The following is a 20,944-nucleotide window of genomic DNA, read 5'->3' on the forward strand; positions in this document are numbered from 1 at the left end:
TTGGTTTTTTTTTTTTTTTTTTTTTTTTTTTTGGCCACTGGTTACAAAATACTGTGTCCCGCCATGCTCTGCCATTTTGATAATTTTTCAATGCGAGCATCATCACTTCACAGGGATTAGCACCAGAGAGCAGACACTTCCAAATAAAGGCAAATGAAGACTCAGGAAAATCAGAGAAACTTGCCTTGAGAGGATTCGTTTAAAAAGAAAAAAAAAAGCAATTTGGCAATTTTGAAAGGTCCCCGTGGCTTGCTTGACCTTAGGCTCCTAGCTTTTGAGAGCAACTGGCACAGGCTGGGCCTGCAGTAAACAAGTGTGTGTGTGTGTGTGTGTGTGTGTGTGTGTGTGTGTGTGTGTGTGTGTGTGTGTGTAACCTTCTAGGGGTTTTACATTTGTCAGTATTGGGATACTACGAGGCAAATGTTCAGATCTGTTAAAGAAACATCCTTTGAAGTTGGATCCACTTCTTTTCTGGACAAATATCTTTCCATTCCAAACCCTTCCCACAGTCAATTACTGGTCCCTTCGGCTCTGAGGGCGTGCTCTACTCACCTTTGCAATAAGTTTCCAATTTTTCTGTCCCCACCTGAATTCGAAACTCTGGGAGAGAGAGGGAGATGAAGGAGGGAGGGAGGGAGGTGGGAGAGAGGGAGGTGGGAGGGAGGGAGGTGGGAGGGAGGGAGGTGGGAGGGAGGGAGGTGGGAAGGAGGGAGGAAGGGAGGCGGAGGGGCAGAATGATGAAAGAAACAGGCAAGCACTGCACTGCTGAGCTGCACCCACCCTCCTAGGCCTTCTGGACTACAGCAAACCCTGTGCACCCCAGCATCCTGCATGTCAAGGGTATGCATGAGAAAATGAAATGAGCTGGAAACTCCCCCACAAAGCATTGGTCGTCCTGAGTTATTTGTTTGTGTTATTAAATACTTGCATGGCATGTTGATTTTGACTTACCAGAATCTGCCTATAAGTCCTGTTTTCTTTCCTGCTCTTTGGACTAAACATCCACTAAGCGTTTTGTTATTAAGTCGTTCTTCCTCCAAGCCCTTGCTCTGGTTGCTGTGTGATATGACACTCAGCAGACGATCCCCCAATTTACTTGGGGGTTCGCCTACTGCTGGCTATTTTACCAGCTTCAACTTTTCCCCTACAAATAACTCTCCGCTAAACACCACTGTGTATAAACTTTTACACACTCAAGACACATAGTCAAGGAGTTTGATACACTCTGCCAAACTGCCCTGTAGCAACATTGACCTGATAGCAGCTCCCCCCACCCACAGCACAAATGCCTGTATCTCATACATTCTTATCCCATGCAGTATGTTTTTATTTGCTAACATGACCATAGAAAGGTCTGTATCTCATTTGAAATGGCACTTCTTGGGCTACTTGTCTAGCTGTAATTTGGTGCTGACGCAGCACTGGTTCCCAGGGTCTCCATAGATGTCACTATGAAGAAGGTAAGAATTTTGTCACGTATGCCTGTAGGGCCCATAGAATTCTTCACAGCCGCTCCTCTGGGTTCTGTGCCATCAACTTTCTGTCTCACTCCACGGGTGGAGAAACGGCCGTAAGCCAGTAGAGTCAGAGATGATGCTGACCAATGGGGAAAGACTTTATTTTAGGACCTTTCCTGCCCTGAAAAGCTGCATCCAGTCTTGGAAGGAAATCTGTGTTCTGGAGAGAGCCCACTGCTGCTGGCTGCATGCTATACCTCTACCTTAAATGTTCTTCCTTCTTCCTGAACTTGGTCCATGCTTCCTATCCAAGGACTTGGCTTTCCCTTCCCCCGGCCATACTGAGTCAGATGTCTCCTTCCCATGGCCTCCCCTGCACTTTCAGGATATTGTACATTTTCTATCTCGAGTGCTGGGTTCTGAATGCTAATTCCTGTACCTATCTTCTCTGTTGCCCTAGAAACCCACGTCTTACTCATCCCTGCACTCACAAAGTCAGTCAGCAACCACCAGTGTAGCGTTCTTTCCCTGAGCTAATATTTCACAGAAAATGTCAGAGTAGAAGCTGAACATCTACTCTGAGGCTGGGCCCCAGTGCTCTGAGGGTTCCTACAGCAGGATGGCATCTCCTTCCCTCAGGTGTCAGATGACGGTGACTTTGTTTCTCCCAGGGTAGAAGTGCCTGGATCAGCATTAATTTTTCTTTGATCCTTATTTCCTGCACATTAGAACGTAAAGCCATCCACCGGGCAGAATCAAAGGACAACTTAATGACTATAGGAACAACTAGATGCTACCTCTCACGTCTACAAAGAACACACTGTGCATGCTCAGGGAAAGTATTGAATCGCCTGGCCTTAGAGCTGTGGTTCTCAACCTCTGGGTGCCAGACCTGCCTATCAAATATTAACATGATAATTCACAACGGCAGTAAAATTACAGTTCTAAAGTAGCAATGAAATAACTTTGTGGTTAGGGGTCACCGCAGCATGAGGACCTGTATTAAAAGGTCGCAGCATCGGGAAGATTGAGAGCCACTGCCCTGGAGTCGGGTAGAAATGGCACACAGGTGGGTCTGGAGCCCGAATCTGAAACCAGTGTGTGTCTTTCTAAGTCTTCCGTGTGGTTGGGAATGAGTGAATGACTGCTCAAAGTGACCTAATGAAAAGCTGGAGTGCGAGAATGCATGCATGCGTGCTTATGTGTGTGTGTGTATACACTGTGTGGTGTGGTACTGGTGGTGGTGGATGTGTGTGTGTGTGTGTGTTTTAGAAAGATTTTTATTTTATTTCATTAATTTATTTTTGGAGAGGCTTTGTTGGTGGTGGTGGTTAAGCTTTATATTGTTGTTTGTTTGTTTATTTGTTTTTTAGACAGGGTTTCTCTGGGCAGCCCTGGCTCTCCTGAAACTCACTCTGTAGACCAGGGTGGCCTTGAAAAATCAGAGATCTGTCTGACTCTGTCCCAAATGCTAGGGTTATAGCTGTGTGTCTCTGTCTCTACTGCTCAGGCTGGCAGAGGTGTTTTTTTTTTTTTTTTTTTTTTTTTTTTTTTTAAGGGGCTTAGCAAGTACAGAGGAACAAAACTACAAAGATGGCCCGCACCTAGGCAGGTATCTCCTAGTTTATGATTTAGGCAGCCTTACCTTGGAGAATGTGCATATTAACCAGGCTGGCACGGTCTGACCTGTTCCTGCCCTTGCGCCTCAGGGAATCTTCAGTCTGTAAAACAAATACACAGAGAATCACCTAGTTTTAACTTTCAAAAATTCTCAGTTTCTCTCAAAAAACCTCTACTCTTTGAATGACAAAAGGAAAGTACTCTTTTCTCCCATGTTTCTGCAAAGAAACAATCTCTGCGGGAAAGAAAAGGCAGAGGGGTCAAAAGCCTGGGCCCAAGACAATGGCTATAAATACACGGCATTCTAGATCTGGAGATGTTTTCCTATAATTGATCTTATTGCCTCTTAGAATAGTCTCAAAGGCAATCAAGGTCAGAGATGAGGTATTATAAACATGCTCTCTTATCTGACTCCACGCAACCCTTGCCTGTTACTTCCAACACGGCAAAGCGTGAAACGCTCAAATCCTGGTTTTGGCAGGCACTTGGGGAGGGACGGTTTGCCGAAATTTGTTGTCACAGGGGAGCTGTCTAAAGGGACGAGAGGCCTCGGATTTCTACATCCAGGTTCTTCTCCCTCCTATTCATGGTCTCTCAGTACTGACGGGTCTGTCTGTTGCCCACTCTTCTGCACCACAACTTGGAAGAACGGTAAAATCTTTCTCTTCCCATCTATCCACAGCCGGCTACAAGGCTGCAGGCAACAGGCAAGAAAAGACACCAGTGTGTCTTTCCCATCTCTCCGGGGGTGCAGACGGTCCCCTCATCATATTCATACCATAAAGAACATCAGGGATAGAAACCTATGTATTATAAAGGTGTCTAAGGAGTATGTCAACTTTCCCTTTAAGTGAAAAAATAAAACAATCCGTCACCGAAATGAGAAAATTAATGAACATCATTCTTTGTGTTGCTCCAAATAAACCCCCTTCCCAGCCTTCACCTTCCTACTGAACACACTTATGAGAACCTGACTTTTGCTAGGAACAAATGTACTGGAAGATAAATCAGTTAGAAGACCACCTTTCCTTCTCTTCTTAAGGATGTTTTGGCCTCTAGTATATCATAGAGAGAATATCTTCTGTATTGTATGGATGCACCACCTGTCAATCAACAAGCCCATCGCTTAGGCAGGAAATTGAGGGCAGGGCATTTGGGGACAGAAAGCATTCTGGGATTGAGCCAGGTGAGGGAAGATTCACCCAGGAAGTTGTGAGAAGATGGGAGGAGACAGGACACGTGGTACCTGATCACAGGTAACCAGCCGTGTGGCAGTATGTAGGCTAAAACAAATGGGTTATCTTAAGCTGTGCTTCTAGTCAGAGAAGAGCCTAGCTGTATGACCCAGGTATTTGTAAATATATTTTGATTCTGAGTCTTGTTTCTTTGATTCATGGGAGTGAGAGTTTGTATTGGTGTGAGGACAGGGGTGTGGCTATTTGGAGATCACTGGACACACTTAAGCCTAAGTTTTAACATCCATGCAAGCTGCCCACGCTCAGAAAAGGCAGTTAGCAAACTTTACCTTGGCACTATCCAATTTTTTCCTCGGGTCATGGAATTCAGGTGGACTTTTCAGTGCTGTAACAGAAAGATAAAGAGGTAAGCAGAGGCTGGCCAAAGGCACGGTTGGCATTGCAGGGTTGCTGTGCGCTTGCTGAGCTCTGCACAGGGGAGTGACGGCCTGCATCGGGGCCACGAGCAACAAAGAAGAAAGGCCTGGAGGTCACCAGCTGCCCAGAAGCCATGAGAGACAGAGGAAGGAGGAACTCAGGCCTAATCCAGGAGGAGCAGCAGAGGCAGGCGTCGCGACAGAAGTGGTGTAGGCAGGCCATGCCAAGTTCTGAGGAACCAGAAAGGCAGGGGACAGAATAGTTCATGGGAGAACTAAGGGAGGTTGCTCACATCCTCACTGACTTTGCTGTGCCCTTAGTTCTAAACACATGGTGGATGGTTGTAGTCTGGGGTGCATGGGGCACACTGAAGGAAGGGACTGTACTTTGGGTATAGGATGCGGCTGACTATGAGCAGCTAGTTGAACGAGGGTGTTGAGTGAGAAGCAGAGATTCAGATGTGAGGACTAGGTTACCCTGAACTCTAATCCCGACCCTAGGTGAAGTGCAGAAACTGAGGTGCACAAAAATGGATTGACTTATCTAGGGGCACATAGTTGGATTGCAGGTCCTCCAGTTTCCTAATGTTGTTCCAGGAGTGTTTCCCCAATTGTTCTCTGCCAGTGGAGGATGGGCCTCCCAGGCATTCATGTCCAGTGGCATAGAGCAACACAGAATGTACAGCCTGTACCGGTTGGCATGTCCAGTCTTCCCCCTGGGTCCTCCCATCTCTCCTTGGAGCACCTACTACCTCTTCGCTATGTTCCCATAAACCCAGTACAGCAAAAGTGCAGAACATTCTTCTATGCGTGTCTGCATTTCATGTTGGCTTCCTGGGAAGCCATATGTCTTGGAAGCAATAGACAATCATGTTTCTCTGCACGTGGAGAGGTTGGGCAGAATTGCATTGTTTTATGCTCTCTTTCAATGTTAATTGTGAGTCTGGATATGTTTATGAGCGTGAGTATGCATGTGTGTGTGCATGTGTGCACGTGTGTCTGTGCCCATAACTGCGCATTCAGCCCTGAAGACTGCATGAAGCACAGCTCCCCTGTAACACAGCAGAGGCTAAGCTGACATGATCTGGTGGGTGCCATGGTGGTGTTTGGTTATAGTACGTTCTATGTAGGTTGCCATTTGGGATGTTAAGGAGACCTACTCCATCCATTTCTCTGCCTACTCCACCATTAACAATGCTGGCAAAAAGCCATGACCAAACTGTCCCAGGGGGCTGCTTTCTACCCAATTTTATTGACATTATTACTTCTCACTTTGACTGGAGATTGAGCCTTTTTTTTTTTTCCTCAAGGGAAAAAGAATGAATATTTGGCTTGAGTATAACATTTCACCCTGACCTGGACACTGATTTTCCAGCTTCTGTTTGGTTGTCAGTTTCCATTGTAAAGTGGGCTTCCCAGTCATACTTTACTGTAGGCACCCCCTCTTTTCTTCACCTCTTCCTAGCCAAGTGACTCTGAGACATACACTTGGATTGCTATTGTGGTTCGTGCATTTTCTTCGACAGGAATCTGGGTACCCTTGCAAAGGAAGCTTGCCTTTTCTCACACTTGATTTCTTGAAACTGGGAACGTCTGGAGTGTCTTCCTCCTCACTAGGTTTCCAGGTCACAGAGTCCACTTCGACCCCCTGTCCTGTGTGACCTCTGCACCTCTGTCCCCTCACCTAGTGTTCATGGAATTAGGCATTGCATGTTACATCTGGCTAAATGACTTTCATCCGCAGTAAAGGAACTGAGTCTGAGCTGATCTTCACTGAATCGCAAGAAAAAACAGTACGTGTTTTCCTGGAAGGTTTCACCAAAAGGCACAGTATGGCAGCCTTCAACTATTGCCCACATTCTAAACAAAATGTGTCTGCTTTTTAAGAATCATTTTATTATTATTTTGTGTGCATTTGTATGTGTGCCCTGCATGTCAGGGCATGTATGCTGAGGCAAGAAGGCAAACTTGTGGGGTCAGCTCTCTCTCTCTCTCTCTCTCTCTCTCTCTCTCTCTCTCTCTCTCTCTCTCTCTCTCTCTACCTTTGTGTGAGTTCTGGGCATCAGACTCATGTTGTCAGATCTGTGAAGAAAATGCCTGTAGCCACTGTGCCTTTTGCTCTCGGTGGGTTCGAAATGGGTTTGAGATCTGAGAGGAATTTCCTGACTCTGCATCCTTGAGATTACTCTGGTCTCACTCTTAGAGCTTGTCACTTCCCCGAGGAACACTGCCATTCCCTGCACTGGGTTTACAAAGCTACACTTCATTGCCCAGTTGCTACGTCTCCCGTGGAGTTCATTGACATGGTTTATTTCTCTGACGTGTGAAAAAGGAAAGTTTTCCAGAGCCTTCTACCATAAGGCAGAAAGCTATGTTTGAGGTTTTGGGAAGAATACAAAGAGGTCTACATGTTGCCCTTATCAATAAATGCTCAGAGGTTGCCATGGGGGTGGGGTGGGGTTGGGTGTGTTATGGGACACTAGCTTGAGGTCACATTGTGGAAAGCTCCCCTGCAGTGGCCCTGCGGTTGAGATTTGTCTTCTTTGTGACTCCAGAGAATGTGGGCTCTAGCCATTTCCCCTGCAGGCCTCCAAAAATCTTAGCGCCTCCCTCAGTTGCTTTTTTTTTTTTTTTTGTTTTTTTTTTTTTTGTTTTTTTTTTTTTTTTTTTTTTTTTTTAATAGACAAAGGACCATTTCTGCCGCCAGCCCAGGGAGTATCAAATGGCAAAATTTCACATTTAAAGGACTCTGACATTTAAGATGGAAAAGGAATTTGGATTTCTAAATTAAAAAAATAAGTCCATGTGATTTCAAATTAGAATTCGACTATAAATCCAGTCAGCCACACATCTGACTTGTTCCCCCTGGAGGAAGATTAATCGTTCCTCGCAGGGGAATTCGCGTTGTCGCCTCAGCAATCGGTCGCGGGCTATTCCTATTTCTGTCCCTACTGCTCCAGCTAATTTGGGTCAGCTGCGTGAATAAACATTCGCCTAGATAAGAACAGGCCTCCTGCAGTCTTTCTGTTCCACTCTGACTTCAGGCCTCCAAAGAGAAGCCATGAGGAAAAGAAAAGAGGCCGGGGATTCTGAGAACTCATTTAAGGCCAAGGAGGGCTGTTTAGCCTAGGGCGGGGCTCTGGTGATGATTGACAGCCCAGTAGGCAAGTCGCCGACTCTCCTCTAGGGAATCTCTCAGGACCAGGTTCAAGAAGAGCCCCTAGTACTTTATATTAAACTTTATATTTCCTCCACTGACTACAGAAAAAGGCAGACAGACGCCAAGGGCTACATTGGGTTGTGCCTCAGTTCTGTGTGCAGACCCCGGGACTGGCAATTCCCAGCATCATTTTGGAGACTGTTCGAGACGTTCCAGTCCTTCTACCTCTGAGCCACAGCCTCTGAAGTTCTAGAGGTGAAGCGTAGAAACATGGCTTTGAACGTATCCCCCACGTGATGTTGATGCCCAGATTTAAGAACATCGGTGGAGCTTGTAAAGTCAGTACAACTTCCTATGGAAGGCCTCGTGGAAACATTTCTAAAGAGAAGCGCTGGATGGGGCTTGTCACTGACTGATTTTCGGTACTGTAATAAATAAATAAGGAAGAGGCAGGGTCAACCCCTTGAAAGGATACTCAGTTGAATAACATCGCCTCTCTTGTCATTGCTGCCCTGAGTCATTTCAACGTAGTTTAAAAATGCTAGCTCCTGTGAAAAAGTATCTGCTCATTGATTATTTGACGTTAGAGATGTGAATTAATAATATTTATTAGGGGTTTTAAATGTGATGTGCGTGGATGTTTTGCCTGCATGTATGCCTGTGCACTGTGTGTGTGCGCCTGGTACTTATAGAGACCAGGAGAGGGCATTAAATCCTCTGGAACAGGAGTTATAGATAGTTGTGCGCTACCATGTAGGTACTGGGAATCGAACCTAGGTCCCCTGGAAGAGTAGTCCAATGTGTCTTAGCTGCTGAGCCAATCTCCAGCATTCTGCTGGAAGGTTCTCTGTGGGAGGAGACAGAGTTATTTCACGCATTTGACTCAAGATGCTGTGTGATTAAAGGTATCCTGGGTACCTGAGAATTTAGAAACCATTTAGTTGAGACTTCTCCTTGTTGGTATAACCTTGAACTAATCCAGTAGGTTCTCTGCACTTTTGGCTTCCCACTTATAAAATGGACTTCGGTGTTTACTCACTCTGCTTTGCTTTGTAAGGCAGAGCAGACTTTGGGTACGTCCCCCTGAGCAACCAGGAGACAGGCTACTTGTAGATGGTAATGACTTGGAAATTATTTTCTGTCTGTTATTTATCTACCTGCCATCTATCTCTCTATCTCTATTGAGGGAAACTCGGTAATAAATTGCTTATTCTGAGTCCAAATTAAATTCTTCAGTGTTTGAAAACAATGTATTTCCTCAGTGTATCTGGTGGCACTTAAGGTCTGGCTAGTACATGTATAGCGTCACACCCAACATGCAATACTTTGGAATTTCTCCCCTACTGGATAAGGAGACAAATTTAAAGCCAGTCTCTATGTAGACTGGTTTCCTACTTTTTAAGAAACAGTCAACTGGGAAATTGAAGGAGAGATAAAAGACAAAAGTCAGAATTGATCCAGCTGTGCATGGAAGTTCAGAGTACCTTTCCCTAGCCTGGGGGCGGGGGCCAGGGGGGCAGAGAGACATCAGGGAGAAAGGAAGAGGCAGACAGATTAATCCCCTTGTGCTGTGTTCTGCTCAGGCAGCCAGTGGTGTGTGGTAGGTGGTGTGAGGGGAGAAGCCAAGTCAGCTGATGCACTGAGAAAAGGCAGCGAGACTCTATCCAGTGAGTGTCTCAAAACTATGGTGAGGCTGCCTGGGGGGTGGTTTCGGGGATGGTCCTTCTTCTGGCTATTCAGGCATGCCACAGAGTTCAGGGGTTTACCAAGGCTTTGCAGTAAGTATGTGGCTGATGCAGCTTGGATTAGTCTGCAAAACAAATAAACGCAGCACCATTCATAGACAGATCCTCGTATCTTGAAATTCATTTACATCGATCAGATCATTGGACTAAAACTGCCCATAAATCCCACTCAGGACAGGGGTGGCTTTATCTGAAATCGTGGACACAGAATGACCTCTTTGGTCCCCAGACCCTTCTGAAACGTATCCCGGTTCCTTCCCTTTTCTATTCCATCCCAGGAAGACAGCTGTATTCCTACACTCCCTGACCTGGTCCCCATTAGATGCTCTTTAGTAACAGAGAAAAAATTCCCAGGTACTCACATTTGTCATGGGTTTTATGCTTTCCCCACGTCATCAGTAGAAACAGTTAAATGAGGGTTATTTGGAGCCCCTTCCAGACTACACATCCATTGACTCTGAAACTGTGTCTAATTCCCATGTGTATGCCCTACATACAGCCTTATTTCTAATATATGCTCATAGCTCTATGGACATTTTAATGTATACAATTCTGAAGGCTGAGAATATTTTATCTGAGGGCTTTGGAAGTAGTCAGAATGAGATCGAGCCATCGAAGGCATTGAATCAAAGACTGGAGCAAGGCCAAGCCAGAGATGAGAGTAGAGAATGAAACTCCATATCTAGTACCAGAGTGATTGACAACTGTTAGCTGCTGGGAGAGGGAGTCACGGTTTTCTCTAAGGTGGTAGCCCCCTGGTAACTTAAGAATGCCCTGCTGGAATCCTACCCATCCAAGAATGTTTGAGCATCACAAATTGGTCTTTATGGGTATAAATAAAACAACACAAAGTTGATTGGCTGGGGAAGCTGGGGTGTTTCTGGGAAGACATGGAAGAGAGAAAGTGTTTATAAACTCTTATCACAACTACCAAAGAAATAATAAAATGTTTAAAAATAAAAGAGCATCTGTCATGGGTGAGGGATGCTCAGGGTGAGATGTCTAGGGAGAAAATAGACATGAAAACAATTAGTACCACTCTCTCTTGATGTTTCCAAGGAAACAGGACCCTGCTCTTGAGCCTGCAGTCCAGTGAAGACATCCTTCCAAACCCAAGCTTTCGTGGAGAATAAGGCAGTTCCATTTTGAGAATCTTAGGTAGGTCTCAGAGATTAGTCTAGATAATAAAGGTGTAGATTTCGTGGCTGTTTCAAACTATGAGCTTCATAACTCACTGTGAAAGCCAACTTAAGGTATGGCTCAGCCTCCCACTCAGGTCCAAAGAACACCTTTCTCATTATTTAAATTGTTCTAAGGTTCTATATTGGCCTAAAAAGACATCTGTCTTCGCTTTTATTCAAAAGATGGTGTTTTAATTTCATTCAAAGCACCAGAAAAGTGAGAAACCTAAACTCATACAAACAGGGACAAAGTGGATGCTTTTTAAAGTGACTGGAGGATTGGAGGAAAAAAAATAAAAACAAAAACAAAAAACAAAAAAACCATGTTGTTGCTACTGGTGTGGACTGTTTGTTACTTAGCTGTGACCTCAAAGCCTGCCTGCCCCATGCATGGCCATGACAAAGGAAGAAGGGAATTGAGCCCCGTGGAATCAAGTGGGCTAGCCAATTGGAAGGTTCACTGGGGTCATAGAGGAGAAACCTTAGTGTTTAATTATCACTTTGAGAAAAAGTGGGACCTGTCAGAGGCTTAGGTAATGGAGTTTGTCATGCATAGTTGGCCACAGTAACACGTCTCACTGGGACCATTGATTTCTTCACATTTTTCCAGAGGGTCTTCACAGTACTCAGGATGGAAGCAGGGTCTTCTGTGCATGAGAAGTGATTGCTCCATTATGAGCTATACCTCAGCTTTCTACTTGAATATTTTTGGTCACAATGACTTAAGTTCTGACAAATGTAAAGTGATCTCTCTTAAACACTTGAGTAAAAGGGTTCCTGCAGGGCCTGAGCATCACAGGTAGAAGGGGGGTGTGGTCTGTGTGGGCACTGGACATCACAGGTTCTGATCTCAACTCTGCCATTTTAAGAAAGGGTTGGCATTTCTGCAGTGGCCAGACTCTGGAGACAACCAAATATAAAAACTAAAAACCAAACAAACAAAACCAACCAACCAACCAACCAACCAAAAACCCAGAAGACATTCTGAAACATGGTAGGTGCTCCCCTTAACCATGTATGTGTTAATTTAGAACAACTCACTATCTTTGCCATTGGTTTTGTGTGTAGGAAAATTATAGTAAGTTGTAAAGCTTTCATGGAGAATTATAGTTATTTTGCATCACAGGCAATGTGAGGTTTTACAGCTAATCTCATTTTATATATACTTAAATTCTTTCAAGTTAAAATGAGAAGGGCTCTGGACACACGGGATATCTAGAAACTCTTTTAGGCCTTAGCTTCATCTTTACAAATGTTAACTAAAAATAAGAATTTGATCACTGCAAGTGCTTTAAACCTCTGCTGAAGAAAACTCTGCTCTAGTGAAGAATCCCAGAGGCTTCTAAGAAAGATGAGGAGAGGCCCAAGGAGTGGGTATAGATTATTAACACAATCTTGGCCACCAGATATGTATATGGTTTTTCTTAAAACTTGAAAACCTTAGGAAAAAGATTCACAGTATTAGCAGATATTCACTTTTTGTCTTTCTGTTTTCCTCTTTCCTTAAATCCTCCTTACCTTCCTCTTTCTTTAAAACAAACAGACACAAATTCAAAACATTAAAATAATAGAATAAATTTGACTTGTGGCAGACTGAGGGACCCCACTGAATCAGTTACTGTCACCTTTTCCCCAAGCCTTTCGAGTCTCTCCAAGGGACCACCTTGCTTCTTTGTGCCTGGCTCTGGATACAGTTAATAGCAAAATGTGTTAAATAAGACTGAATTCTGGAGACTCCTGGTTTCTTGGATTCTCTCTTCTCACTATCATTTGGCTTTAGGCACGTGCCCCTGGTGTTCTCAATGGCAGCTTAGTGTCAGCCAGCAGGAAAAGAGATTTGGCTTTTCTGTAGTTTTCTGAGGGAAGCTAAGAACAGGTCTGTCCACACAGGGTCTTCTGTGAGTGACAGACACGTGCACACATTTCTGCATCAGGAGCTCTGTTCTTAGAAACCCTGGTTTGGAGGTGGTGGCTACAGACCACCAACCCTTTATCATTTGGCTGCCTTTCAAACGCAATATTGCGTTCTTTTCAGGACTTCCCCGCTGCCCTGAAGTAGTCTCCATGGCACAGTGGACTAGTCTCAAATTTTTTGTAAACATTTTTAAAAGAGTTTTGTTGATTATCTACACTATTTTAGTCTGAAACTTCCAAGAAGAAAACATCTCATCTCTGTTCTGTTCCTCCTCATGAACAGACGCTTGACTTACACACCAGACATGAGAAGCGTGGCTTAAACTATATCCCAGGGGTCATCTCTGTCTTTGCCAGTAATTCACTTATTCTGTGATTTAGTGCCACAGTCCCCCAAAGTGATTTCATCCAAATGCCAGCTGTGCGGCCCGGGCTCAGCACGCAAGCACGGGCAGTGAATTTCTCTTAAATCTGTGGTGACCTCAGATGGACTAAAAGGCTCAGGTGTGAGTGTGTGTGTGTGTGTGTGTGTGTGTGTGTGTGTGTGTGTGCTTGCGTACTCCATCTGCCCTTGCAAAATGGAGAGGGAGACAGTGCTGAGGAGGCAGGTTTTGAGAGATTGGCCTTCTCTGCCATAACCAGTCTCAGATCCCTGTCTTCCTGCCATCTTTCTCTCTTCATGGAGGCTGCCCAGGCTCAAACACCAGACATGAATTTGCTGCCTTCGTCACCAGCAGAACAGCGTTGCAGGGACACTACTGAGATTACAGGGCCATCTGTTCCTTCTGTGTTCAGGACAAACTAAAAAGCTTTGCTCCAGAGCTCCCTGCTGTTTACCATTTGGAGGCTTAGCTAGTAAGAAGGCTACTTTTAAACTGCAGATGCAAAAGGCTTCAAGTATCTCCGTTCCAGGCTTTAGTATTTATCCTAGTAATCACTGCCTGTCAGCAGTAAAATCTGAATGCAGTGTGTTCCAACCTGAGTCAAGGAGTGACAGTATCGTGCAACAATCCAAATTTTTGTGGGTAGCATTATGAATATTGATTTTTAATTTGATTTGGAAGTTAATAGGACCTAGAAGAATTTGAATTGTGATTTAATGGGTCCGGGATACCGTTTCTTATACTTTCCCAGATAACCAAGATTGAGTGTTAGTTATTTAAAAAAATATCAAATTATCTCCTAAAACCAATGATAATCCTGTTTTGACTCATGATTGGGGAAGTAGTTCAATATACTGCTCATGCTCAAACAGTATTGCAACTGAATCTTCAAGAAAGGAGATAGTTGATAAAATATTCAATTAATTGTAGACTTAAATGGCTGAACCCAAATACACACACACACACACACACAAACACACACAGAGACAGAGACAGAGAGAGACAGAGACAGAGACAGAGAGAAGAGAGAGACAGAGAGACACACAGAGAGAACATTTGTTACTTCTAGAAGAACCTGTTTTGAAAGAAGAGCCAGGGATGCCCACCATAAACTGAGTTTATCCCAAGAGTCAATCTTCCATATTGGAATCTTAGGAATAACCTCTGTGTAGATAAAGACAGTTGGACAAAACATTTACTGTCTGGACTTCTGCAAATACAGATTCCGAGGGATGAGAGATACACCAGCTTAGACTAATTGACCTCTGGGCACTTCCTGTCTCCCGGATATCACAATGCTGACCAAACGTGGAAGAGCTGCGGGTACTCACGTGGTATTAAGCCTTGGTTAGCCAGCTGCTCCTGGGTCCTTCTCTGTTGAAGCCGTAGCTGTAAGACTTGGAAAAGGAAGCACAAGCTTGTGAGTTGGGCTAGAAGGAATACAGTCACGTGCTTTCATTCTACCTTCCTAGCCCTTCTGGCTTAATGTGCAGGATAGCTTTGGACGCCATTGTGAAGTACACTTTCATATCTGCAGCAGGGTGCCGTTGATGCTGCAGATCTCCAGAAGCTAGAATGCTGGGCTCCTTTGAATAGACTGTTATTTCCCCAGCAAGGTATTTCCCTCTATCTACTGCACTTTGTGCTCTCTGTGGTAGGCCATGATGTAAAAGGGGAGATAAAGCAGAGAAAGCATTATTCGTGAAGACCCATTAAAACCTAGATTACATCTCTACCCCTTAATGGATGTGCACCTGGGCACAATGCTTAATCTCCTGGATCTTCAGATTTCCCATTTGTTATAGGAGTCACACCTACCTGTCCGAGTTGCTATAAAGCCTGATAAAATAAATGTATGCATACAGCCCAGCAGACTGCCTGTCAGCAATGTCACCATTAAATGGTAATACTAGGAGAATCTCGAATTCTTATGGAAATTTAAAGGTTATTGGAATTATGCTTGACTTAGGGAAAAAAACACTATAAATTACCCAAGCATTATATTATGTACATATATTCAATATTCATAACACAAAGATTATACATAAAACATGTACCTGTAACTGTAGACATTGAATAGTATAAGATTGTTAAATTGTGAGTAGAATATTTACAATTTTTTCCACTCTGTCCCCCAAACACATTCTGCTTTTGGAAATTGCCTCATGAATATTCTGTTTTCTCAAGAAGATCCTGTTTTTCCATTATGGTCTTTGGTTTAAGTTGTTAGGAATAAATCTTTACCACTGTGGCAAATACCTGACATATACCATGTGAAGATGAAGGGTTTGTTTTGGTTTAAACATTCAGAGGTAAGTCAACGGTAAACACACAAACAAATAAAACAGTAATTAAAAATTACACAGAAATTATAAAGGTAAACATTGAACAAAGCATACATACACATATCATACATACACACATGCATGCATACACATACCACACATACACTATATACATACACACATGCACCATACATGCATGCATACATATACCACACACACCATATACATACACACATATACCATACATACATGCACACACATACCACATACATACACACATACAATATACACACACATCACATGTGGGTGCACACACATACACACACCATACACACACATACAACACACATGCATCTATGCACATACCAAACACATACACATGCACACATATACCATATATGCATGCATACACATACCACACACACACTATACACATACACACATGCACCATACATGCATGCATACACATACCACACACACCATACACATACACACATATACCATACATGCATGCACACACATACCACATACATACACACATATAATATACACACACATCACATGTGGGTGCACACACATACACACACCATACACACACATACAACACACATGCATCTATGCACATACCAAACACATACACATACATACATGCACCATACATGCATGCATACACATACCACACACACCATACACATACACACATACACCATACATGCATACACACGAATGCCACATACATACACATGCACCATATACACACAAATCACATGTAGGTGCACACACATACACACACCATACACACACATACCAAACATATACACATGCACACATCCTAATGCACACATACGCATGCCACACAGACTTGTACATACACATGTGCATGCACAAACACACACATCATGAAAAATAGCAAACATTAAGTATATTGCAGAGGGGACCAGAACTTGGAGAAAGGTCTTGACTTTCGGTTCCTACTTTGGAGGCTTAGGCTTGAAGGTGGCTGTAGTGAGAACGTGACAGTCACAGACAACTAAAACTCCAGAAGCAAATCAAAGTGCAGACTTCAAGTCAGAGGCATGAGGGGGTCGTGGCCTGCGAAGCACTGCTGACAGCCAGAGAGTGATGGAGTAAGTGTGGAGGCAAAGGGGTCGGCTAGCTCATGAGCATCCCCACCCCCCATGTTTACGGCTTCAATAGAACAGACTCCACACACGGGCAGGAATCAGCTTCTGTTGCCTCTCTGTAGATTGTCTACTTCAATAAGTGCAGAAGAATCTGCATTTCCAGAGGGTTGTGACAGACTTTAGGGTTATGCCCTGTATGGCTTGTCCGATGTCTGGGGAACCATTTACGATCACTCTATATGCAATTTTCAAGTCATTTTAACCAACGCTAAGTGGAAAAGGCAAAATAAAATAAACCCAGATGGTGAGCTGGGGATGGCCCTAGTGTTGGGATTCCCAGACCAGGCTTGTAAAGGGCTGGTTTTCAACCACGTCCAGTGAAGGCAGAGAAGCAATGGTCGAAATGAATGGAAAGATGGAGAAGATGAACAACACTCTCCAAGGAAACAAAGATCAGCGAGTACCGAAGGGCCCAGTAAATTTGGAGGTGCACCAAACTGAAGGAGGAAAACAGGTGGGATTAGTGAGCAGATGCTAAGGGGCTGTCCAAACGTCTGACTCTGGGGAATTAAAAGTGCCAAAGGAGGGCTGGAGGGCTGGCTCAGTGGTTAAGAACACTGACTGCTCTTCCAGAGGTCCTGAGTTCAAATCCCAGCAACCACCAACCACATGGTGGCTCACAACCATTTGTAACAGGATCCCATGCCCTCTTCTGGTGTATGTCTAAGGATGGGAAGAAGAAACAAAAGGGCAGGCAGCTCATCTAGGGAGGTGATGTCAACTTGAATAGCCACGGGCTCTCTTCATCCAGGAACATGCAAGAAAGATCAAAACAAAACCCAGAAGTTCTCAGCCTGAGCAGAAAGCACCCTGCAGAAAGGGTGTGTGTGTGTGTGTGTGTGTGTGTGTGTGTGTAATGAGTGATTTCCAAGAAAGGAAAATGATGTAATCACCCGCTAGCTGGTTGATTATGGAAATTAATGCTGAAAAGAAACCTAGATATTCAGGAGTAAGAATAGTGATCTAGATAAACATTTCAGAATTACCAATTTCTTATTCATTTACAAAATGTATGACAGGAGAGAAAGACTGAATGCTGCCTGGAAGGGGGGCTCCCAAGGCACATGGATTCCTTGCAGGCCAGCAGTGGCATAATATTTCTGCTCTCCTTTGGGTCTTCCCACAAAGGTCCTCAGGGCCAAGGCCAGGACTATGGCCTGGGAGGAGTCGGATAGTTAGAAAGTAGAGCCTACTAAAGACATTAGGGCACTGGGGGTGTGACCTTGGAGGAGGTATTGGGCCTCTGGTTCCTTCTGTCTCCTGTTTCTGTTGTTTGAGATGTGCTTCCCCCTTCCACTTCCTCCAGTCATACTTTGCTACCTCGATACAGGCTCAAAGCAACAGGGTCAATGGATCATGCAGGGTCTAGGAAAAGAATAGATTCCAACAAATTGTCTTCTGACCTCCACACACACATACAAGACAAATAAAGGGCTCATCCCTCCCACTCTGCATATGTACAAGACAAGTAAATATAGCTAAAGTGTTTTGAAATGTGGCACATTAGAATTATAAAACAGACAGCCCTTAGTAAGACATAGCAACATGGGTGTGTCGTCTCTCAATATTTGATTAAGCTAGAAGAAAAAAAAATCCCCAACAACTCAGAGGAGTTGAGCAGCATCTTGACTTACCCTTAAGATCAGCATGTGATCTTACCCTGATTGACTTACATCTTGACTTAGTTGCAGGGTGCTCCCTGAAGAACTGCATGACACTCTTTAGAAGTGCATGTGGTACATCATACAGCCACCACCTTGGGCAAGAAGCCCCACCAACCTCAGAAGGGCTTAGTTCACTCAGTGCTTGCTCTCTGATCAGAATGAAACTAATTAGCAATCAGGAGCAATATGTTACTAAGGAAAATATTTGGTTATGCACTTTAAATAATTCACAGGTCAAAGGGGGGGAGATCACAAGAAAAATTAAAAATATTTTTATCTGAATAACAATCAATAGAGGATATAATTTAGGGGAAACAGCAACCACCGTGGTCAGGGGAAACTCAGGTTGTTATGCTCACGTGGGAAAAGAAGAAGGGCTGGAGGTCAGTGATTCTATTCTACCTTTAGATAGAACAAGGAGGATGTCCCAGATAATACAATAGTATTAGAGATGAAAGGAGTGTGGTGGTTTGAAGGAAAATGGCCCCATAGGCTCATGTATTTGCATGCTCAGTCCCTAGTTGGTAGCACTGTTTAGAAAGAATTAGGAGGCACTGTCTTGTTGAAAGAGGCCAGTCACTGGGAGTGGGCTTTGAGGTTTTCAGAAGCCCATACCAGACTCAGTCTCACTGTTTTTCTGTTTCTGTCTCTGTCTGTCTGTGTCTGTCCATGTCTGTCAGTCTTTGTCTCTGCCTCTCCCTCGCCCCCACTTTGCATGTTCTCTGTGGATCAGGATATAAAGTTCCCAGCTACTGTTCAGCACCCTGTCTGCCATGCTCTCTGCCATGGTAACAATGGTCTAATTAATCCACTGAAACTGCAAGCAAGACCTACAATTAAGTGCTTTCCTTACAGAAGAGTTTCCTTGGTCATGGCCTTTCTTCCTAGCAAAAGAACAATGACCAAGACAAGCAGACATCTTGTAAAGTGAAAACAGATTCACAATTGAGAAAGCTAGCAAAGTTAAAAGCAGATGCCAAGGACAGACTGATGGAATCAGCCAACTTCTGTGTAGGCGGGTGAAGAACAAGGGAAGGAGGGTAGATGAACCTATACTGTTAGGATTAAAAAGTAGACTATCACTACATATCATAGACATTAGAGAGATAATAGGGGACTATCATTAAAGATTTGTGCTAATAATTTTAGCAATTCAAAGACATAGACGAATTTCTTGAAAACTACAGCTTATCAAAACGGATATAAACAAAAATTCTGAATAACATTTTAAAAAAAAATAAATCACATTAATTATCAAAACCTTACACACTCTGCCTACTGATAAATACCTCTAGGCCTACAGAATTTTGATGGTGATTTTTTTCAAATGTTGCTGTAAGAATACAGAGATAGCTTTGCAGTTAAGAACACTTACTGCTTTTGTGGCGTCCCTGGGTTTGGCTCCCAGAACAATATGTTGGTTCACAACAATCTCTAACTCAAGTTACTGGAGATATGACATCTACATGCATATGGTACACACACACACACACACACACACACACACAGCTAAGTTAAATAGGAAATTAATGAATAGATTATTTTCCAAGTTACCCATCAGATAACCTCCACACTTCATTCATTCATGAAATTGGAAACAAGGGCACTTCCTGCTCTTGTAGGGTCCCTGGGTTTCAATTATTTTGTCTTTAAACACCGTAGATTTTAACCTGACAAAGAAGAGCACTGAGTGTTAAGATCGACACATCTGAAGGCTGTTTCTGTTCTCTAAGCATTAAGCTTTTCTGACTGGGACTGAGCTCACAGAAGACACCAGACTAGAAACAGAAGAAAAACATCTCAAAAAGGAAGCAGCAGAAGTTGGTGGCCTGAAGGAGGGAAATATGGTTTACTCTCCAAAGACTGTTTGTGTGAAGTCCTTTGAGATCCTGTCGGAACTTGGGGGTTCCTTGATAGAAGGAACTAGAACAACATATACACTTTTCCCTTGGTCATGGGCCATGGCACACATCAGATTCCCAAACAGAACAAAGGCCTCTGGACTTTCAAGGCACTAATGCAGAAATCTGAAAAATCAAGAACTCTGACAATGTGCATTAGAGTTATCATGGAGTTGACAGAGAAATTTGAAAAGTGTGATGAGCTTAGTTTTAGAGCATCTGAGTTTTGGAGGTCCCTGTAAATCATAAACAAGGTACCTTACCGCCACTTACAGGGCTTAAGAAAGTTCAGAGGTCAAGTCTAGGACACTGACTTTGGGAATCATCTTGGAATAGGCGAAAACATAAACCTTTTAGCTGAATTCCTAAAGTAACAGGGATAGATTACCCAAGGAAAGAGAAATAAAGAGAAAATAGTGATAAAGTTACTTTGTAAATGAAGAAAAGATGCTTTCATAAAGCCAGGAGGGCAAATTGACTCTAGGCATCTGTTACAATAGCAACATGGTGACAGTTGACATCATTTGCTTCCATTTGAAAAATAATTAGTAGGTTCTTTTTTTTATTAACCATTCCTGAAGACTGGAAGTATTGACCAATTAACATAGTATCTGACTGCCTACTGTGTGGCAGGTACAGGTTACTGTTGGCACACACTGAATAAGACAGGTGGTTTCTAGTCTCATGACTTGAACACACTAGTTGGAGAAGCTCATAATTCCTGAATAGAAGATCATCTTATCCCTGACCATTTTCTTTTGCTTTCTTTAAGTATTGTCCTTATTTTGAAGTATTCACCCTTGAAGAGTCTGGTTTTGAAGAGTTCTGTAAATGCTTT

At 43.5% G+C, this 20,944-nt stretch overlaps 1 protein-coding gene across 2 annotated transcripts in view; it reads right to left on the minus strand.

Moving 5' to 3' along the window:
* MYOCD (myocardin) overlaps nt 1-20,944 on the minus strand; it is a gene marked incomplete at both ends in the record, with an annotated part of 88,785 nt that overhangs the window by 38,837 nt on the left and 29,004 nt on the right. For both annotated transcript variants that reach the window (XM_080923296.1, XM_080923295.1), the window contains 3 exons: nt 3,103-3,178; nt 4,603-4,658; nt 14,404-14,469. In XM_080923296.1, the coding sequence (XP_080779422.1) occupies nt 3,103-3,178; nt 4,603-4,658; nt 14,404-14,469 (198 nt within the window). The remainder of the gene's footprint in view (nt 1-3,102; nt 3,179-4,602; nt 4,659-14,403; nt 14,470-20,944) is intronic.

Source organism: Micromys minutus (genome assembly GCF_963924665.1).
Source record: "Micromys minutus genome assembly, chromosome: 10".
Lineage (NCBI taxonomy): Eukaryota > Metazoa > Chordata > Mammalia > Rodentia > Muridae > Micromys > Micromys minutus.